The 27,296-nt window shown below is 36.6% G+C and overlaps 1 protein-coding gene and 1 long non-coding RNA gene across 2 annotated transcripts; both read left to right on the top strand.

The window, feature by feature from the left end:
• Positions 1–7,929: 7,929 nt before the first annotated feature.
• LOC149962090 (uncharacterized) lies at positions 7,930–8,977 on the top strand. Its single transcript, XR_016478089.1, has 4 exons — positions 7,930–7,961; positions 8,097–8,296; positions 8,387–8,533; positions 8,698–8,977. It is a non-coding gene; the product is annotated as an uncharacterized LOC149962090 (long non-coding RNA).
• A 12,439-nt stretch (positions 8,978–21,416) lies between these two features.
• On the top strand, positions 21,417–23,033 carry LOC149962091 (uncharacterized). The gene is made up of 4 exons (XM_090155720.1): positions 21,417–21,522; positions 21,581–21,861; positions 21,923–22,051; positions 23,029–23,033. The coding sequence occupies exons 1-4, from the start codon at positions 21,503–21,505 to the stop codon at positions 23,031–23,033; spliced, it is 435 nt and encodes a 144-aa protein (XP_090011846.1). The 5' UTR covers positions 21,417–21,502.
• Positions 23,034–27,296: the final 4,263 nt, after the last annotated feature.

Raw genomic sequence — 27,296 nt, forward strand, 5'->3', positions numbered from 1 at the left:
CCGCATTTTATTTTTCCGGAAAATTAACAACCCTAAAAAAAAACCTAAATTGAACGTGGTCCGCTCAATGCGAATTCACACGTGATCGCATTGAAGTCACTTTTTCTCGGTTTCTATTGGCTGCTGCCATCTGACTAGCTAGTCTGCCTGATTTTAATCGCCTCTCTTCCCGATTCAAAGTCGGAAGTTTCCCCGACAAAAATCTCATCAGGGGAAGCATTCACATTACCGGACTTGTCGGTCAGACAAAAATTGGGCAGCTTTTCAGCTGACTAAAGTTGGATAGTGTGAATGAGCCTTAACACGTTACAATCCCGAATTTAAAACTATAAATGGTGTTTAAATAGAAAAAAAAGACAAGCTTTAAAGAGTTTGGAGTTTATCAAATGAAATGTTTAGAAGTTACGGCCCCAGCAAAAACTATTGTTTACGACGCATACTTTTTCCCTTAGCGTGAACCCCGTGTTAAATCCCGTACGCTTTATACGGTTGGGGCTTCTTAGTTTTTGCCTATTGACAGACATTTTCCGTAAAATTTCGTGACACGCAACACCCCATCAGAGAAAATCTTTCTAATTGCCGTACGAAAAAGTCTCCCATCCCCTTTCTCGCATTGGTCGACTTGATGGATGAAATTCCATCACCCGTGGCTGAAGCCCGAAGTCTATTATACATTTGGATATTACTTCGAAATTCATCATGAACGATTGACACAATATGACCATAACCAAAAACTTCGGATTCTTTTCAGATGGGAATTTGTCGATTATGGAGGAACGAGGTCTTCGGCTTTTCGTCAAAAAGTAAGCGCATAACACCACTGAATTAATTTCTTACATGAATATAGAATTATATTATTACCTCATCTGCCGTTTGGGGCCAGGATGGACGATGCCATATTTCGTGTTACGTTATCACTGGATCCAAGCAGGATAAGTGTTTATCGTTCACTTAATCCCCAAAATATTTATGTGATTTCACACTCTTATTAATTCTTGATAATAAAGTGGGCAAGTAAGAAAACGTTCCAGTGAGGAAAATAACTTATAATTCTTAGTACTAATATGGCCGATTATGCAAAGGTTCCCAATCGAAACATTTTTTTGAATGGCTATGCGTAACCAGCGTGATAACAACGAAGCCCTACCTTATTCAGCTTGCTACAGGGCCGGACTGGCTAGTAGTTGGCCCCACCGGCTATGCAATCGTGTTGGCCCCACCGGCTATGCAATCGTGTTGGCCCCATTTTCCATTAATGGCAAATTTTTTGGTCTTTGGTCCCAATTTGATTTTGGCCCCCATCTGACCGGCGATCGCTGGTTAGCCACCCGGGTTTTCGACTTTGGTCTACAAATTTAATTTTTCAATTTTGTGTACCCCATCCAGGTAAAAAAATATATATTTCTTGATTAATTTTTATTCAATTAATAAATTGAAGGGTTACTTACTTAATATACCATTTATCCAATTTCTAAGTTGAACCCTTTTTGAGAAAGATTTCCTGTCAAGAAAATTATAATATCTTTATACCCTGTATACTTCGTTCCAAATTAACGTAGATTTGAGAATTCAACCGTAGTGCAGATCACGCACCCGTCATTTGCAAACTTTGACGTATGGTCAGAAATTTATTTTCCGGGGCTCCAAAGCGAATCAAAAAGCCTACTACAAGTAGGGCTCGGAATCATATATCCATTATCTTGTGTTATACATATTTTCGTTGATAAATTATTAACGAATAGTTGGTTTTAAAAAAATAAACCGCTATCTTTAACTTTGGTTACACGAAATCGGATAAAGTTTGAATAATGTTATATTTTTGGTTTTCTATTTGTAAACATTATCATTTTGGATAAACGTTAATTGCTTTATTTTGTCTATAGATAAGACGTTTTTGCGTTTGATCAATAGATACAATTTACGAGTAAAGAATTGAATCGTATAATTTATCAAAAATATATCTGATTTTTTCCTATTAAAGTCATATACATGTATTATAAGTTTGAACATCGTTCTTTAAAATAAAGACGCAGCCATATACATTTGAAAAGTTTAAACGTTTTTCGGCATGTTCGTGAATAGAATCCGCAGTTATATATATCCATGCGCTATTACGACTACCTCACTTGAAATACCGTAAAAACTTGTTGAGGGTTACGGTAATAGTTGGCGTAGGGAGCTTTTGACTCGCGTGGGATGAAGGGCTTGCCACCACCCTCCTACGCATTGTAACCCGGCCACCTGAATTAATGGCTTTAAAAGTCGCTCGATGACTTAGGCCTTGGGTATTAGCCTAGCTGATTATTATTATTATTATTATATTTTTATGTAATGTAGCCGAAGAGAATACAACAAATATTATTTGGAATTGTTTTAAATTTGCAACCAATTTTACCAGCTCTCCCACCAATTTAACAAAGCTAATAGGGACGTCGGTACATTTTTGGAGCTGGGTGGAGGAGAAGAAGGTGGAAGGAATCGCCCATAACTTTCCCGAAGATCACAAAACTTAGTAGAAATGGCGAAATTTTCTGGGTCTCTTACTAACACAATGCCGTATTTTTGATATATTTTCAATTGGTTTTGATCCCTAAAACCATTCTACGTTATTCAGTCTCGTACACAGACGTAAAAGCATCTATAAATACACAAGTCTATCAGTACACCGCTCCCACAAAATTTAATATCCGTACAACGACGACCACGTTACAAAATCAAATAATTCGTCAATCAATTAGACATAGAAAACCCTCGAGTCTAAGAAGTTGGTCATTTGCCCAATTTGGTGGATTCACCCGTTCCTTTGAGATCCAAATGTGAAAGAATTTCGCATTGTTTCTCTCGAACCGTTTGCGTTAGAAAAATCAAACGATACGTCCAATGGCGTAAATACATATTTTGCTCCCCCCCCCCCCCTCCCCCAACCACCCGCAGGATATCAAAAGGGCTCTTTATAACTAAACAATTTTTTTTTATTTGCTATGAAGCAATAGTACAATGTTCATAAGTTTCGTAGTAAATGGAATTCAATTTAATGAAATATATTAATTTTTGCTTAAAAATAAAATTGTTTTTCAAATTAAAATATTAATACTTAAAACGAAGGGCCCCTAGTTTGTGCAAATGACATGGGTCCCGTGGGGTCTGCGGGTCCTCAGATACGCCACTAGAACGTCAATCAATTAGGTATATCAAAACCTAACTCTTAATTTTAACAATTTTTAACCTAAGAAGTTTGTCATTTGTTCATTTTAATGGAACGCAATTCGAATTTGATCGAATTTCAAGCAAATGTCAGCTTTACTGTAGTGGCGTTCGGGTTCGACAGATGACACACCGTGCAATTTTAATTGTTGACTTTAAAATAAATAAGAAAACGTTTTTAAAAGTCGATACTAGGTGGAAGCACCTTCCCGGCGATCTAAGCAACCATAGCCATCTTCGATACATAGACCCAATCAAACATAACGCAATACCGTAGATCATAAAAAAACAACTAGGTAGAACTGGTCCAGCAAAGTCGACATGAACTCGTTGCCAAGGGTAGTCTGGAATTGGCCATGGTATGAACGTCTTTCTTGGATCAGGAGCGAGTGCTTGGCAGGTTTGACATTCTCGAGCTATGGCTTCGATCTCTTTATCGCGGTTGGGCTACCAGAATGTAGAACGTGCAACGGATTTCATTAGCACTGCACCTTGGTGAGTTTCGCGAAGACTTCGGGATTACGACTCTTCTCCCAATCAAGAGATCTTTAAGTGTAGACAACTCCGTTCGTCGTCTATAGAATGGCTAGATATCTCCAGTTGTATACCGCGACTCCCATCCGTCTCGTAATTGACGTAAGACCATTGTCAAATGGTAGTCGTGCTTAATGTCATCTCGAGGTTGCATCGAAGTTACAGGTCCAGATTCCAATTGTTGAATGAGCAATACTGATTCTACTGGAAGAGGAACATCTCCTGGTGGTGCTGGTAACGGTAATCTGCTCAGAGCGTCAGCGTTGGCGTGCAGTACTCCCTTCTTGTACTCGATGGTATAACGGTACGCTGATAATGTCAAAGCCCAACTTTGGAGTCTCACTGCAGCCATTTGAGGTACGGGTTTCTTCTCTGAAAGCAGATAGATTAACGGCTGGTGATCGGTGATTAATGTAAACCGTCGCCCAAGCAGGTAATCTCGGAACTTCGTCACTCCAAATATTAGAGATAACGCTTCTCGCTCCAATTGCGAATAATTCTTTTCTGCAGGTGCCAACGTTCTTGAGGCGAATGCAATTGGATACTCGTTACCGTCTACAACGTGGGATATAACTGCGCCAATTCCTCTCGGCGAAGCATCGCAAGCCAATCTGATTTCTTTCTTCGAATCAAAATGCGTCAGGAAATTAGATTTCGACAGTAAATTCTTTGCATTGATAAAAGCTTGCTTATGTTTCGGAGTCCATTTCCATCCAGACGATTTTTTCATAAGGTCGTACAGCGGAGCCAGTTCTGTAGCTTGGTTCGGAATGAACTTTGAGTAATAGTTCAGGAATCCGATGAACGATCGCAATTCTTCGAGGTTCGTAGGCTCTGGTGCTTATATGATGGCTTTCATTTTGGATTGCTGAGGGTGCAGGCCTGCTTTATCCAAGTGGTAACCCAGGAAGTCCAAACTTTCTCGCAGAAATTGACATTTGTTTTTTCTCAGTTTGAGACCAGCGTTTTGTAGTGTAGATAGCAGTTTCTCCAATTTCTCGAGATGATCTGATTCGCCGACGCCACCCAGAAGGATATCATCTTGATATGGTGAGACTGATTTCTGATTCGCCAGGAGAACCTCCATATGCTTTTGAAAAATTGATACACCAAACGGAAGTCGGTTATACTGAAATAGTCCTCTCGACGTATTGATGACAGTGATCTATTTCGACTCTTCGTCCAGTTGGAGTTGACTATAAGCGTCTTTCATGTCGATTTTGGAGAATATAGTGCATCCCGACATCTCCGAAAATATGTCTTCAGCCTTCGGAAGTGGATATTGGTCTGCATTGATAATGTTGTTGGTAGTCACGCTGAAGTCTCCACAGAATCGACCCTTCCCATTTGGCTTCATAACTGGAACTATCGGCGCTGCGAACTTAGCGAAGGGAATCTGCTTAATTATGCCTTGATCTTCCATTCGTTTCAACTCTTCTTCTACTTGGTCTTTGAGAGCGTAAGGAACTGTTCGACGTTTATGAAAAACAGGCTGAATATTTGACTTCTGATGTAGGTGAACTTCAACATCCTTGAGACATCCTGTTTCGTCATTAAAAAGTTCTTGGTGCTTATCCTGAATGATATCCAGATGCGTATTCTGCGTGATTTGAGCGACCTGGTCAACAGCTTGGGGTACGATTCCGTTCTGTAAGATCGGTAAACGTGAAGACGTCCAGGTTCTTCCACACAATGTCGGACCATGACCGCAATAGATGATCAGAGGCAGTTCCACTACTACATTCTTATACGACACTTTAGGATAAATGACCCCGGCTTCGTCTACTTCGTGACCAGAAAATGACGTTAGTCGTGTATTGAAGGGTTCTAGGTCATAAGTCTTCAAGAGATCTTGAAGTTTATCCCCGTTATGTATTTTGGGAATCATAACGATACGATTGAAGTAAAAGTCAAGTCTTTATTACAAGGTTAAAGAATGATGATATATACAATGAAGTTACATTATCCAACCTCCGAGATCGAGTGCCTGGAATCAGTAAGGTGCGCTTTTTATACTGTCGGTAAGACACGCCCCCACATATGCATTATCTAATATCTTATCAGATGAAGATAAGAAATAGATCTTAGTTTTTTATATACAACAATGGCTAAACGCTTTAGGGCCCGTTCCAGAGACGTTTTCAAAAGTCTCGTTTAAAAACAAGACTCGCGATTTAACGAAACCGATTGAACGAGACCTAGACTAGAGTTATAAAAACGCGTTCCAGAGACATTTTAATGATACTTCGTAAACTCCCGCTCTCGTTATTTCGCCTTTTTTTTAATAAGCCCCGCCCCCGTCCGGAGCCAATAAAAACGCCGGAAAATATCGGCGGTAAGCGGGTCACTTCAATTGCTCAGTTAAGCCTTAGCGTTGTCTGCGATTTCTTTCTTGTAAACAGTGGCAATTTTCGAGTTTCGACTACGTAATCTCGGCTATTTATCAGTTATTTCATTATATTTATTAAATTTTATTTATAAATTTACAATTTTTAGTGGTTATTTACATTTGTTTTTATATAATATTTGCATTTATTTATTTATTTAAAAATGGGGTTAGCAAAGAAGCAGAGCTAAGGGCGAAGTTTAACTCAGGTTGAATGAAAGGCAAAAGGAAGCAATTGTTGCTGGGCTTTAAGCTAGAATGGGTTTGGTCAAAAGAGTTATGGGAGTAGTGAAAGCCTACAAAAACATAGTAAAAGCGTGGAAAGAGATGGCAAAAGAAGTGTCAGCCGTTGGTAAGGGGACAAAAAGAACTCGCCTACAAATTAGAACAAAATGGTCTTTCTTAAAAATCATCGTAAAGATACTGGCCCAAGATATCATAATGATCAGAAAATCAACTGGAGATTAGCTGACACCACTTAGAATAGAGTGGTGAAACTAATTGGCGGAACTATGATTCGTGGTATAGCAGGTGTTGAAAATCGCATTGGTAGTACAGCAATGAAGAAACAAGTACATTAAACTCTACTTTATTTACTTTAAATATAAAATTTGAATTGTTAAATATACATTACAATTTGAAACAATATAAATAAAGCCCCGTACCTTCTACAAGCGCTAGCAGTTTCACATACAACCAGCGAGAACGAGTGTTTTTTTTATTGGTACGCCAAGTACGGGGCGTTTTCACATTACTCCTATGAGTACTCCTCCGAGCGAGGTCGGTAATGCTCCCCTTAATTTGGCTGCAAAGAGACGTGGTAAAATATTTCTATTAAGTAGAGGATATCATTATTTAATTAAAAATTAATTAGGATTTCATTTGAACGAGACAAAAAGTTTTGTTTTTCAACGAGAGCTAGACGAGAGCTCCGGGGCTCTCGTTAACGCGTTCGGAGGCGAAAATAGTGAAAAAATGGCGGCGGAGTTTCTTCGAGCTAACATGATAAAACAAGGTGTAAACAATATCGAAACAGATTTCCCGCTGAGAATAATGTATCGCGAGTGACCCAATACTATGAAGTGAATATAAAAAAAGGATTTTTGGCACTACCAATCAAACATTTACCTGAAACCGCGTTTATTGAGCTACAAATGGGAATGGCCAAGGCCCGTATTGAAGACACCCCATAGATTAGATTTTGCTACGCAGGTAAGAATTCGTTTATCATTATTTTTATTTAATATCAAAACGAAAAGAAGAAAGAAAGATCTTTTCGTTTTGATATATTTAAAATGTGACTCTGGGAGCAATTGTATTATAAAATAATCTTATTATAGATCATCATAATCATCTGCTGTATTTGTTTTGGAAAGACGGAAAATTGTTATCGACACAAAACTGTCAAGTTGAGTGTTTGTCGAATCATTCACAACATCAGTCAAATTATTTTTTGTACACATTATATAAATAAAAATGATTTCAATTCTTAAAATAGAAGTATTTATTTATTATTGTAGCTATCATTTAAAGAGAATGGGGAACACATCTCCCTTTTGACCTGATACCCAATGATAAAAACTGCCTAATATACTGAATGAAATGTTTATTGAGCCCCTAACTACTTTTATGGGTAAAAAATTACCGGAAGGTTATAACCACCTTTGAGAAATATCCAAATGAAATTCAAATCAACCGCCAAACTGATATTAAGTGAAAAAACCTGCTTGAAGATGGAGACAGCTCCGTTGGACGATGGGTCAGCTGACAACAATAAAGTAATTACTAATTAGTTTCATTGTCGTGGGAAGTGTTACATCTGAAAGCTAGAGAAAAGGTAATAAGTAATATTCATTAGATTAATTTAAAAGTAGTAGACATACTGCTGGTAAATGTAATTATGTTTCAGGGTTATTAATTATTCGTTCATAAGGCGAGGTCACTGAAATAAAATTTTCAATTTGCTTTTCAGCCGGAACAAAAGAGTTGAGTATGGTAACCAGAATTTTATTGGTATTGTACAAATGACTGGAAAAGGAGAGAGAAAATTGCGCATTTCGTTTAGAATAATTTCCTAAAACCCATTCAATCGTTCTTGATTATTTACTACTGACAGAGCAACGTGGTCTAATGTTTCAGCACTGCTAGCAGCAATAGGATCGGAGGGCTCAGGTATGATGTTTTTTATAGCTTCTTTAGTCACCTTTAACAGGTATACCAAATTATTACTTATATCTTAATTAATGTCAATCTATTTTTCAGAGAATGTAGGAAAAGAGCAACGTTAACAATACATAAAAACACTTTTGGATTTTTCCTTTACCATTGGCCTAGGCGGATTTGGAAGTGGGTTTTCAGCCCTTGCGTCTATTTAAAAAATGTAACTGAGCTATATGTTCCATGCTGCTAGTAAGTAATACATCTAAACTGAGCGTTCCGAAATATACCCATTTTATTGACAATATCTTGCATTGTCAATCTTTGTTGCCGTTGTTTTGTCATCAATATGGAGATCCTAATTAAATTATGAAATCCTCTACTTAATAGAAATATTTTACCACGTCTCTTTGCAGCCAAATTAAGGGGAGCATTACCGACCTCGCTCAGTGGAGTACTCATAGGAGTTATGTGAAAACACCCCGCACTTGGCGTACCAATAAAAAAACCACTCGTTCTCACTGGTGGTATGTGAAACTGCTAGCGCTTGTAGAAGGTACGGGGCTTTATTTATATTGTTTCAAATTGTAATGTATATTTAACAATTCAAATTTTATATTTAAAGTAAATAAAGTAGAGTTTAATGTACTTGTTTCTTCATTGCTGTACTACCAATGCGATTTTCAACACCTGCTATACCACGAATCATAGTTTCGCCAATTAGTTTCATGACTCTATTCTCAAGTGGTGTCAGCTCATCTCCAGTTGATTTTCTGATCATTATGATATCATCATCATCATCATCATCAGCTAAGCTAATACCCAAGGCACCACCTTAGGCCTAAGTCATCATGCGACTTTTGAAGCCATTAGTTCAGGTGGCCGGGTTACAATGCGTAGGAGGGTGGTGGCAAGCCCTGCATGCCACGCGTTCAAGCCAACAGCTCCCTACACTAACTATTACCGTTAACCTCAACAAGTTTTTATGGGGGGGGGGCCAGTGTCTTTACGATGTTTTTTAAGAAAGACCATTTTGTTCTAATTTGTAGGAGAGTTCTTTTTTCCCCCCTACCAACGGCTGACACTTCTTTTGCCATCTCTTTCCACGCTTTTACTATGTTTTTTAGGCTTTCACTACTCCTATAATTCCGTTGACCAAACCCGTTCTAGCTTCAAGCCCAGCAACAATTGCTTCCTTTTGCCTTTCATTCAACCTGAGTTAAACTTCGCCCTTAGCTCTGCTTCTTTGCTAACCCCATTTTTAAATAAATAAATAAATGCAAATATTATATAAAAACAAATGTAAATAACCACCAAAAATTGTAAATTTATAAATAAAATTTAATAAATATAATGAAATAACTGATAAATAGCCGAGATAACGTAGTCGAAACTCGAAAATTGCCACTGTTTACAAGAAAGAAATCACAGACAACGCTAAGGCTTAACTGAGCAATTGAAGTGACCCGCTTACCGCCGATATTTTCCGGCGTTTTTATTGGCTCCGGAGCTTATTAAAAAAAAAGGCGAAATAACGAGAGCGGGAGTTTACGAAGTCTTATTAAAATGTCTCTGGAACGCATTTTTATAACTCTAGTCTAGGTCTCGGTAAATCGGTTTCGTTAAATCGCGAGTCTTGTTTTTAAACTAGACTTTTGAAAACGTCTCTGGAACGGGCCCTTAGTGGCGACTAAACGTGTTTATATTTTACACGTGCTTAAAGGGGAACGGCCAAGCTTTTCCAAATATGACCTTATTAACGTATCAAAATATTAACAAGACGTTCAATATACTAACACGTACCTTTTTTAATCTTGATAAAATAGCTTAGGCCCAAAAATTAGAAACTAATAATAACGCCAGGTGTTTGGGTTTTAATTTTTGCCGCCATCTTAGGGGCTGCCGCCAGCGCCCCTAACCCCGTATGAGCGATTTGCGAGCTATCCTAACTTTTAAATCGCACAATTTAGGATTAAAGTGTTGGTTGCACGAAAATCGATAGTAAGAAAAACGAATGAGTGCGGGCTTGTTTTGAAGTCCAGGACGTTCTCTTTCCAAAAATGTCATTGTCGAAACCAATTTCCAAGCCAAAGTGTATTAACTTTGAGTCCGAAACTGACCTTTTTCGCTCCCCAAAATCCTGAAATTTTCGGCGAATTTCTCTCCTCCGTAGCACGAGCAATTCGGGGCCAATCAAAGCTGTAGTTTTATTCCTAAAATAGAAGGAACTGAAGTGGAGGGATTCTGTTTACTTGTAGAAGTTTTCAAACCAGAGGTTTTTAATCATAATATTAGGCTTATTATAGAAATAAAAAATAATTTATATTTAAATATAAATTAGACTAGAAGCACGATTGGATTGGGCGGGGACGTACCAGCTAGAAGGCTGCCATCTGAGTGGAATCGCGGTAGTCGCGCCATCTCATAGAAACAATTTAAACTAAATAAGTAAATATGGTCACGTCGAATAACATAAAACAGATCGTAGGCAACGTAGTAAAAACTTTTTTTATTTATCTGACATTATATTAAGTTATTTAAACAGATTTAGGAAAATCATAAAAATCTCAAGAATCTACTATATCTACCGTGTCACCCTTAAAGTCACACGTTAACTTTGCGCAATCATTGTAAGTCTGAAATACCACAAATCATCACAGTTTAACTAAATTTTAATTATTTCAGTGTGGTTTAAAATATGCCTACATGAGATCCCAAAATCTTGGTTTCAGTGTCTTTTAAACTATCATCAGTATTAGTCAAGTCAAATTGAGTGGTTTCCGGTAGTTCACTTTTTCCGTAAGTTTTCTGAAATAGCCTCTGATAAATAGGGAAACTAAATAACAATTACTTAAATAAATAAATTGGCATACTTTAGAAGATGTAAATATGCTTTGTTCTGGAATAGATATTTTTGGGAGCTCTTTCAAATTCTTGTTTTAATAAAGAAATTATTCATATTTCAGTTAGTTTTTTATTTCAGAATGGTGCCTTCCATTTTGAAAGTAAATTTCATCCGGCAGAAAATTTTCGCGACTTACCGCTAAAACCCATTTTCCTAGTAATTCAGCATTTCTCAGAGGAAATCTTAGTGTAAAAAAATCTCTTATTCCGAGAGTATTATAAAATATTTACTATAATATTACATACTTATGAAATGAGAATTTTATTTCTTTCCCAGATCTCTCTTTACAGTGTGAAAAACCGCAGTTTTTAACCATTTTTTGTGGATATGCTTTTAGACGCAAAAATTTAAAACGAAAAGATCTCCGCTGCGCACGACGTGATGCGCAGTGGATCGCCTTTTTTTCCCCTCTTCGAAATTCGCGTCGTAGCCATGGCGACAATGTTTAATGCGTTGTCAGATGGCGCGTACGTCGCGATTCCACCCTAATGTCAGCCTTCTAGTTCGCCTGTTTCCCTTGGGATTGGCATAACGCCATTACCCGTATCACCCAAATATAGTTCTAGGCAGTGTGACTAGGTGGCGCAGCTGTAGTTTTCGGTGGCGAATAGTCTAATTTCTATTTCTATGGCGCAATCCGACGTTTTGAGTAGAATTTATGAGGAGCCTTCGGTTTCATATCGTTTTTCTACTACGTAGGCTTGTGTATGCCTATTTCAATTACTACTACGTAGGACTTTTTCCTGGGTGTTAAATCAACCTGCTTTTAATCCCAGATGTAAAGAAATGTATTACAGACAATTAGCCAATGATTTTCTGACGTCGTGGGTGCCGAGAAGAATTTTAGAAGTCTGGAAATTCGCTGAAAAACTCGATTTCCACCATTTCGACTTCTTTTTATAATAATTCAAAGACCAATTAACCGATTTTGATGAAATTTTCTGTACTTGTTTTAAAATGTTTGCTATTTCTAATGAATCATTAATTAGCCATAGCTAAAATTTCGTGCAACCAACACTTTAAGTCTCTTATAACTGGAACGGGCCGCGTGTGCAAAACAAATTTTTTGCGTCTTCAGCAGCGCGCGCTTTTACGTTGTTTTTCTGTCTCACCGACTTCTCACCAGGTGTCGCGGCGGACGCGCGCTTTTCGATTTCCCGAAATTTCTTTATTTTATTAAAAATTAACCACTTATTATTTTTTATGCGGTTTTCGCCATAAAATTTAGTTTTTAATTGGCCATAGGGCTATCTAACTGGTTAAAGTTTGACGGTTCCCCTTTAAGAAAGCGTTAAAAGCTGGCGTTTTAGAAATTGTTGAGATTCTAAACGTTTTTTCTGTGTTGGATTGATGCGACATTTTTATTATAGGACATAAACGTTATGCAGCAAATATTTTACAATGAAGAATTTGAACAAAATAAAGAAAATGCCCATTACACTAAACCGTTCACTTCGCTTAGCAGTCACATCTACAGCTGTTTGGACGCGCAGGGAAAGAAAGTCTTGATGCCGCAAGAAGCCCTGGGCTTCACCATCTCAACATTACTTCTAGTGTCCTTCTTGATCATCTCCCTGGTGACGGCAGTGGCAATCGATACAAGAAGACCATCCAACCAAGGAAGAGGACAAGAGACCATCGCGAAGAGGATGTGGAAAAGCGGCTTCTTTTATTTCTCGCATCTCGTTGCGAATCGTAAATGATTAGTATTTTAATTAATCTAATTTCTTTAGAATTGATTATTTTATTTAATGTCTGGTAACAGCAATTCACTTAGGCTTTAATGGGCGAAACCCGTCCTGGAGGCTTCTTGTTAGTGGCTGGTTACTGGGGGCAGGGTTCCTTATGAACCGCTTCTACCTTTGCAACATGAAGGGAGATCTAGCGTCGACCACAGTAGATTACATCGACAGCTTTCCGCAACTCTTCGCTAGAACTGACATCAAACATATCTACATATATGAGAAATACAATGTAAAGTATTCGTGACGATAACCTGTACAGCGCCATAAGCACTACTTATAATGTTTTGCACAGGTCTATTATAGAAGTCTGGAAATGAAAAACTTTCTTCCAAGAATGAGCATGTGTGTTACTGGGGATAAATTGATAAGCAACAAAGCCGTCCTTTTCGCCTTCCCATTTGATTTCATTGAAGTCTTAGAGTATTCGCAAACAGAGCCGTGCAGGAATTATTACAGAGGTCAAACAGCTTACTTGGTTTCGTCAACATATGTGGCTCTGTCCCCTAGTTTGCCGTTGTGGCTCAAGGAGACCGCCGAGTATCGGTGAGTATGGACACAGTGTCAACTGATCAGTGAGGAGCACCGAGTGAGAGATCCTTCAGAAATGAATTATTATTAGCAGTGATGGGAACTTTTGTTAATGAACCGCTGAGCTCACGCTTGCGAAATTTTTGGCTCCTTCCTTTTTAATTCTCTGTGCTCGTACGTTTTTGCTCCTCTCTGTTAACTTATTTTTTAACTGCAAAATAGGGGTGCTTCACTTTTCGCCAATGCCTTAGTAAAGTTGATTAATTACGTTGATTAATCAGCTAACCACTCACCGAAAGATAAGAAACCTTATTAGGCTGGAAATAGGTTTTGCGATTTTTGAAAAATAGAATAATAATACGGATTGAATTATGATCCAAACTTACCCTTCTTTGCTTAGGTTATACTGTCTTTGAAGGGCCACAAAATATAAGGTTGGTGCTAGCGAATCACTTCTTTGGGAAGCCGAGGGTATGTCTGAGTCACGTGATATAACCCGTTAAGGCTTATTTAGGTGTTTCAAAATTCAAAAACGGCAATCGTCGACGCAAAATAATCTTTTTAGATTAAGGCTTGGTTGACGAGGAAAACGTAATAAAATAGTTGTAATAAATTTATACTAATTTGCCCAGAACAGTTTGCAAAATACCATACCAATATTTCGAAATTTTCAGAAATAGGCCATAATTTGAAAAATAGACACTAATTTACCAAGAACTTTTTAAAACTGCTTCTCTCCGCTTTTGAATTTACCCAATAATATTTTAAGAAGTTTAATTTTAAAATTTAAAATAGGCCATATTTTTAAAAAAAAAATTACTTTTGCAAAATGCGTTAGCTATCTATGATTTTTGCCGTGAAATATATTAGAACATATAAATTTAAATTTTAAAATAGGCCATAGTTTGGAAAATATATACTTTTTTACTCAGATTTTCTAAAAAATGCGTTACACATCTATTGGTTTGGCCCATGAATACTTTACAAATCATTTTTAAAATTATAAAATAGACCATAATTTGCAAAATATATACTAATTTACCCAGAAGTTTGGGAAAATGCTATAAATATCTATTGGTTTTACCAAGAAATAATTTACAAACCGTTTTTTAAATTTTAAAAGGGGCCATAGTTTGCAAAATAGGTAATCATTTACCCAGAAGTTTAGCAAAATGATTTACCTGTCTATTGTTTTTGCGGTTAAATAATTTTCAAAATTGATACTTTATTCAAGTCTTGATATTACTCAATTTACGAATTTTGGTGTTAATAGTTGATATTTAAATCTTTAATTAGATTAATGCCATTAAACCTATAATTTAATTCGAAGAATAAACAATTATATCATCTATATAAGCTATAAATTCGTTTTATTTTAAATGTTAGACATGCTCATACATTGTTTTTATTTATATTTTAGTACTTTCTATTTTCTCAATAACAGAATTCTTTGGGCATGATTCCACACTTTTTTTAATCTTTTCACGTTAAATTTAGAAGATCTTTTACTGCCTTTCTTCGGTTTTCCCACTTCTTTCTGTCGTTTTCACTCATTTGGTTGAAACATAAATTTGTTCTTCAGTAAAGCTGGTGTTTGTCTCCAAATTTCGAACAACATATATTTAATTAAAGGCTGGTTTAAAATTGTGGTAACAATTGTTATAAAAATTTTATAATAAATAGCTTTTTAAAAGCTTTAGCGTATAAAAAAGGATATTCTTAAAACCACTTGCCAAGTTGTTCTAGGAATTTTTTTTTAAACCGGCCTTTAATTAAATATATTTTCAATGTTGTTGGATCGCTGTCGAAGTTGCGTTATTAATAATCGCTTGATGCATTTTTGGTGTTTCCTAGTTTCAACGAAAGTTTGTAAACGCGATAACTTCTAAACCGTTGGTTGTAGAGGGATAATTTTTCCTCTTTCTAAATATGAATCGTTCCTTGTGAATTTAAAAACGCACGAGTCAGTGCCGTAGAACCAATATTTAAAAAGTTGTCAAAAATGAGTTTTGATGGTTCCCGCCAAACCCTTAATTTTGGGCGGACGAAACCGATAAAGAACGAACGATATTGGAAAATAAATAAAAGTTGCAATTGGTTTCATCGATCTATCTATTATAGTTTTCTAGCAGAATTAAAAAGAGGGCAAAAATTTCACCTGTCGAAAACTTTTTAAACAGAGTGTACATTTGATCTCCCACGGGATTGCGGACCAAATATCATTTGTTTATCGATTCGTTGCTGACTGTGTTGTTTTCAACATACAAAAGGACCATATCATCAGCAGTCATAATTTTTGTGGACTTTTTTTATTGTTATTGATTTCTACTATAAACTTTCCGGACTTGTCAAATTAATCAATATTTTATAATAGGAATCGTTCGTATTTTGGTAGTTTTATTTTATTTTTGTTTGGTTGACCAAATTTCTCGTAGACTTCATTGAAACACATCATTACTACTATTTGAATTATAATCAAAGACAATATAGGGTGTTTGGATTGCTCTGACTGGGCATTTTTTCAGAAACTGCAAGAGATAAAGAAATAATTTCGGGTTTTTGTAAAAAATATTTTTTCACCGGTCAGGTTTTAGAAAAAACGTTTCAATGAGAAAGTTGTAGAGTGGTGTAGAAAATGTTCAAAGAAATTGGTTTCATTGGAAAAGAACTTTTTTTCACGAAGATATGAGCTGATGAAAAAAACAAGCTGTCCATAGGGGCCAATAGCCTTCGCATTTTGTACGTAAATGAAAGAAATGTCTGAAAGATTTAATTGATCATTTTATTCGAATAAACATAAGAATTTTACAAGTGAGTTTCTATGATACCTCCGTTTGCCACAATACAAACATGTTTGGGCACGATGTAGCATGTTTTGAAACGAGCGTCTGATCATATCAGGAGTGATCTGCGATGTTCTCAACAGGCGTCACGTAAACTTGTGCTTTGATGAAGCCCCACAAGAAAAAGTCGATCGGAGTTAGGTCCGGAGACCTCGCAGGCCATCGAACGTGATCGGTCCTGCCAACCCAACGCTGAGGGAACTCGTTGTTAAGACGATACACTACACATCTAGGAACGTGGGGTGGTGCGCCGTCATGTTGGTACCACATCTGTCTGTTAGCTTCGAGCGGAATATCTTCTAAAGCGTCTGCAGTTTCGTTCTGCAAAAGCGCCCAGTAGCTTTGTCCATTAATCTCGGAAGAAAAAAGGGCCAATAACTCGATCCCCGAGCCAGTGTTGGGCACCGATCCTCTGATTATGAGCGGATTTGTTATTATGAGCGAAAATTAGCGGAGTGCAAAACAAAATGAGAGGAGCGCTAATTTTACCGCTCAAAAAAGAGTGGAAAGAGAGGAGCTCTTATTTTACCGCTCACCATACAGAAAAGAGAGGAGCGTGTATTATACCTTTCAAAAAAGAAAGAAGCGCCGATTTTACCACTCAAAAATTAGCGAAAAAGAGATGAGTGCCAATGTTACCGCTCACAAAAAAGCCGATATTCAAATGCGCTAAAATCCAAAAAAGCGCTCTTAAAAACTGTGTTTTTTTACACTTACGAGTTACGAAGTTAGATATAAAGATTTCAATAAATTAAGTGGCTAAAATGCATACAGTTTATTTAAAATAAATGAAACTACAGTATTTTGAACAAAGGGAGCTTTATTGAAAGTAAACTACATTATACGTTCATTCAAGGTTATTAAAGGGAAGGGCTATATGTTATTGATAACTAAAACACTTGTTCAATATAATACTCTTTTTATTAATTCTCGAAAGAGGTGTGTTACATGATGTTTCGGGCCTTTTCCGTGATGCGTATTTGATTTGTAATACGAGTTTGAGAATGGTGGCGTAATTACCAACGCCGAAAAGTGTAACGCACCTCTTTCAGGAATAAATAAAGAGTTTTATACAGTAGTGCACGAATTTTTTTTCTTGGTTATCAGTATAGGGAGGAGTTAGTTATTCAGCGTACATAGATTGTTTTTTGTTCTTGATGTTCTCTAGCAAGTGTTCAGAGTACAGTATAAGTAGAAGGAAAGTGAGGTCGACCCGTCAGTCCCGGGATCGGGATCGTCGGGATCGTCGGGATCCGGGATTTAAGGGGTGAAATGGGGGTAAAATCATCGAAAAGTCAATGTATTTATGATATTTCTCGCGACGATTGGTTTTTTTTTTGTATATCAACATATTGTGTTCAGGCCAGCTTGTTCATATATCTCCGCTTATCTCGAGTGACACTTGAACGTATTTCTTATCGCGTTTTATCGTACAGAATAAGATGAAATTATGTAAAAAGTGATAACCTGGGTGGGAGATAGCGCGGATTACCCGGGGGACGCGGTTAATTTAAATTTAAAACATGGAGTGTTTTGACGTCATTGAATATTCGCTGTTAAAATGACGTAGAATGGAAATATTTTTAAACTTCATTTTAATATCATTAGCGTGTAAGTGGTACTTAAATATGCTTGGCATTTGAACCTTTCTCACGAGTATTTCAAACGAATATCTCAAGTTTTAGTATGAGAAACGTATCATTCTCAAATGATACTTGAATATACTATAAAAGGGGTTGTATAGCGTTGTGGGAGGTCATTCCACGGTTAACTGCAGTAGCTATATTCAAGATGCCTAAAGTTTGTCTGTGAAGTATGTGGTAAGACTGTTGCTAGAATAGAGCATTTTAAGAGCCATCAACGAACTCATGACTTGAATGCACCCGGCCCTTCCGAACCTATGAACCTGTCTCGCACACCGTCACCAATGCAACGTTCGCCATCACCAACCCGTTAACCGGCACCTATTTTGCTTCAAGACATTCAACTGGAATCTACCCGTACACAGCCATCTACATCAGCTTTACCCAACAACCTAACACCATCACCTGTTCCCGCCTCACCAATACTTGATGAAACACCACCAGCATCCCCAAGTATGGTCCAGGCCTTGAATGATACGCTAGCCTCTATCCGTTACAATGCCGAAGACTATGATATTGATGCAGGGATGTTTATTGGACGTTACTGAGCCGCTTTCCGTAAATTTTTAGTAGAAAGACTGGCTAGTAAACGTGGAATTAAATGGTTCTTACTCGTAAGATCAGCCTATATGAGACCTTTAGGAGGTGTGTAACAAAGAGCGGAAGTACGACCCTATTTCCGGAGCACTATGCAAACAACATTAACGCTCGACGTCATTGAAAACCAGCTAAATGACTGCATTGAAACAATACAGTCAGCAGCGGAAAACTTTGAAGCGACAGCTATATACTAAATATAAAAGTTATATTTTGAATTAAAACATTATATTTTTGATTGGATCAGGTTGGGTAATTGATCGTATTCTGTATGTAGAATTAAACGTAGCATCTTACCAACCGTTGCGGGGGTCATCGTATATGGAACTACCTGAAAAACTATCTCAACGTCGTGCGATTCTTAATATTAGAAACGAAAATAATGATAAATGTTTTCTCTGGTCCATTCTAGCTAAACTTCACCCAATTCCTTGGACTTAAAACCCTCACCGTGTTACCAAATATAGACCTTATGAAAATGAAATTGATACCAGAGGCATATCTTTTCCTTTCTAATTAAACGCTACAGAACTTAAAAAAATTGAATAAATGAATAATTTATCAATATCTGTTTTTGGCTTCTCGGGAGATATATTCCCCCTTGACGTAAGCACTAACAAGTGTGGTAAGGAAAGGGAGGTTGATTTGCTATACATCACCGATGAAACTAAAGATATTGACGATGGGAATAGACATTACTGTCTTATACGAGACCTAGGAAAACTGCTACAGCATCTAACAAAACACAGAAGTACAAGTTATTATTGCAGGTAATTTAGTTTCCAATATATTAGTTTGCAATCTACTAATTATTTTCTGTATTAGAATGTGTCTTCATCGATTCAGAGGAAACAACGCTGAACAGCGACGTGATGCGCATATCGAAGAATGCGCCACCCACGGCGTCCAAAAACAGTTTTCCCTACCGAGAAGAAGACGCTTTATTTTGATAAATATGAGTGGACGGAAAAAGTAAAAATAAAAATTACTTAATTTAACTCTTAATGAAATGAAATTTTTAGGTGCAGTATGTATTTTACGCCGATTTTGAAGCAATCCTACCGAGAGTTCAAGGATGTGAGCTAGATCCTGATATAAATACCAGCAAAGTAAACACGCATATCAGTTGCGCGTATTCGTGGGTGCTTGTTGGACCTAACGGTAAGGTATTTGGCAAAATTTCCTTTTAGATATATTACAATAGGATACTTAAGCCCCATTTTCATGCTCGCTGGTAGCGGGTAAAAATCGACAAAATCCGCTTCAGCTATACACTTTTTCACTTTCCGCGTCGATCTGTTTCAAACAGATATTTTAGCTTTATTTTCACGCTTGCGAGTGGCGGATGCGAATTTTGACGATTTTTATCCGCTACCAGCGAGCATGAAAATGGGGCTTAATAGGTGTACCTGTTCGAACCGATTGCTATCGAGGACAGGATGCAACCCGAAGATTTCTGGAGTCTATTCTGGAATTAGAGACGGAGTTGATGGAACTCATTGAGACAAATGTACCAATGATTATTACCCCGGAGGAGGAGGAACAGTTTCAAGCTGCTACGCTTTGCTTCATTTGTCAGAAGCAGCTAAATCAGGGAAATATGCCCGCTGTTCGAGATCATTGTCATTTCAGTGGCAAATATAGAGTTTTTAGACTCTTATCGATTTCTAAGTGATAGCCTCGATGCTCTAGTATCTAATCTCGTTTTGGAAGGAGCCAGTAAATTTCCGATTGTTAACAAATATTTTGAAAGTGATAAAGTTCAACTCCTCCTGCGGAAGGGGGTCTACCCGTACGAGTATATGGACGATGAAAAGAAATTTGACGAGATGATGCTGCCATCTAGAGAAGCGTTTTTCAGTTCATTGAAAAATCAAAATATTTTAGAATCTAATTATTTACAAGCCCAAAATGTTTGGACGGCGTTTAATATTCAAACATTAGGTAAAATTACTATAGTATAAATATTTCAAATCTCTTAACCTCGGTTTTCGTAGGGGAATACACCGACCTCTATGTGAAAAGCGATGCGTTGCTCTTAGCCGACGTTTTTGAAAATTCTAGAACATTATCTATAACTCATTATAAATTAGATCCCACTCACGCTTACACCGCACCAGGTTTAGCCTACCAAACAGCTTTGAAGACGACCGATGTTCGCCTCGATCTCATAATTGATATAGATCAACACTTATTTATTGAAAAGGCTAACGCTTTTTGATATTTTAAATATTATTGTATTTACATTAAATTTTTAGGTATTCGAGGAGGTGTTTCAATGATCTCAACTCGTTATTCTGAAGCGAATAACAAATATATGCCCGACCAATGATCTCAACTCGTTATTCTGAAGCGAATAACAAATATATGCCCGACACATATGATTCGTCTAAAGAGAGCAGTTATATATGCTATTTAGGTAATTTACATTTAAAAAAAATAATAATATTTTTTTTAATTTTAATTAAATTAATTTAACTTAATTGAAGATGCGAATAATTTGTATGGTGCTGTAATAACGTTGAAAACGGATACATTTTAGAGGTAAATAACAGGTGTTATAATTATTATATCATATTTTTAAGGAATTGTTTCCTTTGCGGGTGGATCTTGAATATCCTCCAGAGTTGCATGACTTACATAACGATCTCCCAGTAACGGCGTAATCTAAAGTTATCACACCTAATATGCTATCTCCATACTCCAAAGATCTCTTAGGAAAATTAAATGTTAAGAAGAATCAAAGTCTACCAAAACTTCTTCCTAATTTAAATAATAAAGATAAATACATAGTACATTACCGCAATTTAAAATATTATGTAGAATTAGGTTTGAAAATAACCAAGGTTCATCGAGCTCTAACCTTCACTCAAGGAAAATGGTTGTAAAAATATGTTAGATTCAACACTGAACAGAGGAAATTATCCAAGAGCTCATTTGAAAAGAATTTCTGGAAACTTATGGTTAACTCTGTTTTCGGGTAAATCAATTTAAATAATTTATTGCTGTTTTTTCCCTTACTTCATTTAATTCTTTAGAAAAACAATGGAAAATTTACGGAAGCATATAAATTTCGAGTTGATTCATAAACCAGAAAGAATGTTAAAAGTTACAAGTTCCCCGCAGTTTGAACACTTTACCATCTTTAATGAAGAGTTAGCCGGCGCTCATAAGAAGAGAGCTAAAATTGTTCTTAACCGGCCTATATTTACCGGATTCACCATTCTAGATTTATCCAAGGAGCTCATGTATCGGTTCCATTATGGATTCATAAAAAATACGTACGGGAACAAAGCATCACTATTATTTACAGACACTGGTAATTTAATTTAATATGAATTTTTTTATTTAAATAGTACTAATATATAAAATATTTACAGACAGTTTAACGTACAACATTAAGACGGATGATGTTTATAAAGACTTTGAAGTTCATAAAAACCGCTTTGACTTCTCTGATTATCCACCTTCGCATTTCCTTCATTCTAATCAGAATAAAAAAGCTCTCGGCTATTTTAAAGACGAGACAAATTCGCAGTTAATTCAAAGCTTTGTAGGACTTCGTCCAAAGCTTTATTCTAATAAATTGTACGGGGAGTCTAAGACCGCTGAAGAGATAGAAAAGGAGTTGCGATTTGGGGAAATCTTTAGAGTCAATTTTAAACCATAAAAAGGGCGTTGCCATGAACGTTATTAGAAACGTCATCCGCCACGAAGACTATGAACGTTGTCTTTTTAATCAAGAAACCACGTCAGCCGAGATGATGCGTATAGCTAGTTTCAAGCATGAGCTATTTACTTTAAATACTAGAAAACTTTGTTTATCACCAAATGATGATAAGAGATATATTCTACCCTGCGGGGTTCTACCTTAGCGCACGGTCATAAAGATATTGAAAAATGATAATGAATGCTTGTATTTATGTATATATAAAAACTGCTATTGCTATAAATTGTAAAAAGTTATTTTATTGAATACATTTTGTACCTAAACTCTTTAATCATTTTATCGTTTACATTTTTATCTTTCTTAAACCTAGACACAATGTTATACATTTCTATTCCTTTACACCTGTTTATAGCAAAATAGATACAGAATGCTCCACACGTATTACTAGAATTACTCTGTAATTGATTAGAATTAAAAGTAACAGTTTTACTGTTTCGTTCAATAAAGTCATTAAATTTAAAATAATCTGGCGGGTTTCCAAAGGAATCCATGAATTCACTATTTTTATGTTTAGAAAAATATATTAGAACCCAGTGTTCTCCAGGCCCAGCACTCGTATCGGTATTTACAATAAATAGCGAAGGGAATATTTTTACATATTTAGGTAGGTTATCAGCCGGGAACACGCCTTGGAATTTACTTTTAGTACTTAAAACTTTTTCAAGAATTTTAGTTATCTGTAGCGAATCCATTAATTACTGTAATCGAAAATCATGGTTCAAATTTTATCAATTTCAATCAAATTTTGAAACTCAGTGTAAATTAGGATGGAAATCGTCTCCGGTAACGGTTTTGCAAATTTTAATTCTAATCTCAGGTTACTGTTTTTACCTCGCCCAGGGTACTATGTAACCTAGAAGGGGTTTTACAATCACCGTGTCTGTCTGTCAGGTTGTGTCCTACGAACGCGTACGCATTTGTGTAGCAAAGTGTAATCATTGCGTACGCATTATCTCGAAATCCGCGTTCGCAATTGCTTGGAATTAGGGAACGAAGTCGAAAGGTTGGCAAAACCACCGTGTGACGGTGAGCGTTAATGGATAAATTTGCGGTTGGGTTGGGTTTGGTTGTTGCTTTTCGTTAACGCTCACCGTCGCGGCAGTTTTAACTCAGTTTGATTGGATATTTTTTTGTAATGTTTATGTGTTGGGTTGGATTGTTGAGTTGGTGTTACGACGGTTGTGTTTGTTGTGTTTGTGTTTTGTATGTATGCGCGTTTTTTCTCCAACTTCTTCTTATTCATGACTTGTGGGACGGATCGAGTGCTGAGTGTTATGGCAACCTCTCAACATCCAATGGCAGGGTTTCCACCACTTGTTCACGATATGCGTCTTAGTGTCAATTTGCGATCGTATCAAGCGGGATTTGAACCCAAAACCTCCTGTATGACAGGCGGACGTTCTACCACAGAAATACCGATACTTATTACACTTCTTCGGAAATTAGACTTTCAGATTTATCGGAAGTGTATATTACTAATTAATAGATAATTAAATTTCGGTGTTTATTTATATAAAACGAAATTTCGTGTTCGATTTAAATTTTTGCATGGAAGATATTATAATGTAGCGTCTTCTCTGTTGATTAAAAACGAATGCGCCGCTCAGGTTTCGAACCCAGGCCATTCGGCTTCGCAGTCGAGCGCTCTATCACAGAACCACCGATAGCTGCGTAGCTTCACTGAAAATAAGACACTAATCGTAAGCATAATAGGTAATAAAGTCTTGAATGTTTTTATGAATTAATTTATGAAGGCCTAATCTGTTTTTTTTTACGAATGAAATTATGTTGATTTAATCTTGTTAAAGTCTACATTTTTTACGTATGAAATTTTAAAGGTCAAATCTTGTTTTAAAATATAAAAAGTATCTGGGTTTCAGGCAAAGTAAGGGTTTTATGTTATTTTTACTGATCGAGATAACGTTGTTTTTTTGTCTATTCTTGGGTATTGTTGGTTCTTTAAGCTTATTTTTTGAAATCGTTCAGTTTTAGTGGAACCTTTAAAGTGGTTACATCGTGGCTTAAAGCTTATCCGGTTTCATTATAATAACGTCGAAAATTCGTATTTGTGAATGGTAAGGTGTTGCGCATCTTGATTTTCTATTCTCTATTGCTTGGTTTTGAATTAATTAATTACTCGACTGCGTAATAATATTTTTCTATGAGCTATTTTGATCCTGAAGTCCGATTGATTGGGATATTATTATAAATTTTTTCTATTCGTTATTTTTGCTCTGAAGCCTGATAATTTGCGATATTATTAAATATTTTTCTATTTGTTATTTTTGCTCTGAGCCTGATCGATTGGGTTGTTATTATATATTTTTCTATTAATTATTTTTGCTCTGCTCTGGTCTGATTGATTGGGTTGTTATTATATTTTTTTCTATTGGTCGTTTTGGCTCCAAAGTTTGGTCGATTGGGTTTTTGTATTTTAATTTCTTGATTGTGTTGAGCTTTTGGGAGGTATTGTTGGCTTTTAATTATCATTTTTTCGTGTGAAGTGGTTTAAAGAAGGTTTTTTGTGTTGTTATTTCGTAAGCGAGAAAAATACAAATACCCTCTGTAGAGATTTATTTCATTAAAATTTGCTTCGTATTACATTTAACTGATAAACTTGTTCTGTAAATAGGGTTTAATTCAATTGTGCGTTGTTCTAGTTCGTCTAACTCACTGTTGTAACAACTTAATTTATAATATTCTGAATAAATTAAACTCGGTTGTTTCGTCTCAATTATTTTAATTATAATTAAATTGTATACCGTGCGGGATTGAACCGGGATAACGTTTTTAGTAAATAACTCTGAATTGCGGAGATATATCTTTAAGGGTTATCTCGAGAGATTAATACCACTAGGAACAATTCTTCCGAGGAGAGGTATATTTTGGCTTGCCAACTTGTTTACAAGATGCAAGTGATTAGCGTTGTTATTAAGATCCGAGGTTAAATTGTACGCGAATAAACAATTTCCGTTAGGGTAATCTTCCCGACTTATCTGATTCCCTTCATCTACGTTCCACTGATTAGTTTGAATGAAAAGATTGCAATACGCTTGAATATATTGATTTTCCTCAAAGTTTAGAAGTAACGCCTTAATGAGGGACCTTGCTACCGTCAATGTACAATCCAATGCTTGATAAATCGAAATGTTTAAAGTTGTACGGTGATTTTTTCAAATCTCCTAGAAACGCTTTTTGTTCTACAAACCCGATAACAACTTTCTTGGGTGCTTGTCCGGTAAATAAATGATCTTGCACATTATTCATAAGACCAGCGGGTATAGAAAATGAGGTGCACTCCGAACGAGTTACAGGATATTTAGCGGTTCCATATTGTAGCGCCTTGGCTTGAGCGAGCGATAGTTCCGGTATCACTTTAACTTTCCACAGATAAAGGGAAGCTAATAAAATCTCCACTTTACATTTTACGTCGGAGTGAACGCAAAAAGTTGCTCTATTTTTATCGAATTTGAATTTCAAATCAACCATATTTAATAAAAAGTGTGGTTGTTGACATAAATCAGTATGGACTACGCCTAACAAGTCAATCGCCCCTTTTTGCGCTAAACTCGCTCGTTTAGAGAAACCATCGTTATCGAAAAATGAATCGAACTTCCCAGGCGTATCCCGATAGAAAAGTGAACTCGTTAAATAACTTTTTTTCGCAGAATCTCCGAACGTTAATAAAGTTTGTATCATACTTTTACAAGCGTAATTTTGACTGGAAGGTGTTACTGATCTTTCATTAAGAAATACGTGGACATCGCTAAAAAGCGAATGAAGAAACAAATTATCGGGGGCGATATTGTCGGCTGGAGTTCCGGCTGCCCCACCCGCAACACCTGGAACCGCGGGTTGCGGTAGTTGACCATTATCTTTAGTTACCTTAACTCGAACGTGCAGAAAAGTTTGTGAAAGGTCTATATACGTTTCAGAGTTACCGTTGATAGAAAATGTAATTGATTCGGTTTCTTTTATATTTGATGTTGGATTATACTCAACCCATTCACCACCAATAATCGAAGATTGTGTCATAGGTACTTGAAACAAATCTAGCTCGGAATTTATACACTCAACTGAGTGCGGGTTTAAAAGGGACATTATGAGAATATATCGGAACGTTTAGGGAACCGTCCTTTCGCTATCCTGCCTGCTGTTGAAATGGCGCTTTTCGACTGAGTTCGTTTCCTTTTATTTCCGGAACCCGTCATTCTTTTAATATGATCCGTAGCTGAAGATGTTGGTCTCATGGCTCCATCAGCTGCTGAAGCTAAAGTTTCCCTTCTAGCGTTAATAGAATGCGATTTAAGCGCTGTTTCAATTGGGACTCCGCTAACAACATCGGTCGCTACTTTCGCTCCGGTACTTAAAAGTTTTTTTCCCAAGTAAGAAGCGCCTTTCTTCAGTAAAGGTACCGCAAATCTAATCGCTGAAGATAATATATTTCCTAGTCCATGTCCTCATTGCACAGCTAAACCTCTATATACAGGTATTCCACCGAAACCAACCTGGTTTAAATAGTAACTTTCATAATCAGTTCTTGAAGGTGAATATTCAGACCTCATGATGTGAACTGTTCGCTCTCTTAAGCTAGAATGAGGGTGTGTCCTGAATGATTAAAGGTTTAAAGTGAAGTCCACATTTTACGGGGTTTAAAATGTAATACAATGTGAGCTTTTCCACTGTGAAACTGTACTGACTCACCTAAATCATCTGTTATATTAATCTCTATAGTGTTAATATTATTACACACGACTGGTAGTTAATGAGGTTGTAAAAATATTTTTGTAGCTGTTTTCCCATTAGACTCGGCTTTCTCTTCGACGCTTATGATTCTTAATAGAGGTGCTAAACTATCCCCAACAACGCTATTTTCAACCAGATCAGAATAAACGAATAAGGAATGTAACCCAGCGTTCATATCAACTGGGTAGAGGGTTATCATTGAATTTAAAATGGTGAAATCATTATCTCTTCTATCCTTAAAACCTAGTAAAATCGATAGATCGGGGCCAATTACTGCT

Source organism: Leiobunum rupestre, chromosome 1 (genome assembly GCF_980474605.1).
Source record: "Leiobunum rupestre chromosome 1, qqLeiRupe1.1.hap1, whole genome shotgun sequence".
NCBI classification, from domain to species: domain Eukaryota; kingdom Metazoa; phylum Arthropoda; class Arachnida; order Opiliones; family Sclerosomatidae; genus Leiobunum; species Leiobunum rupestre.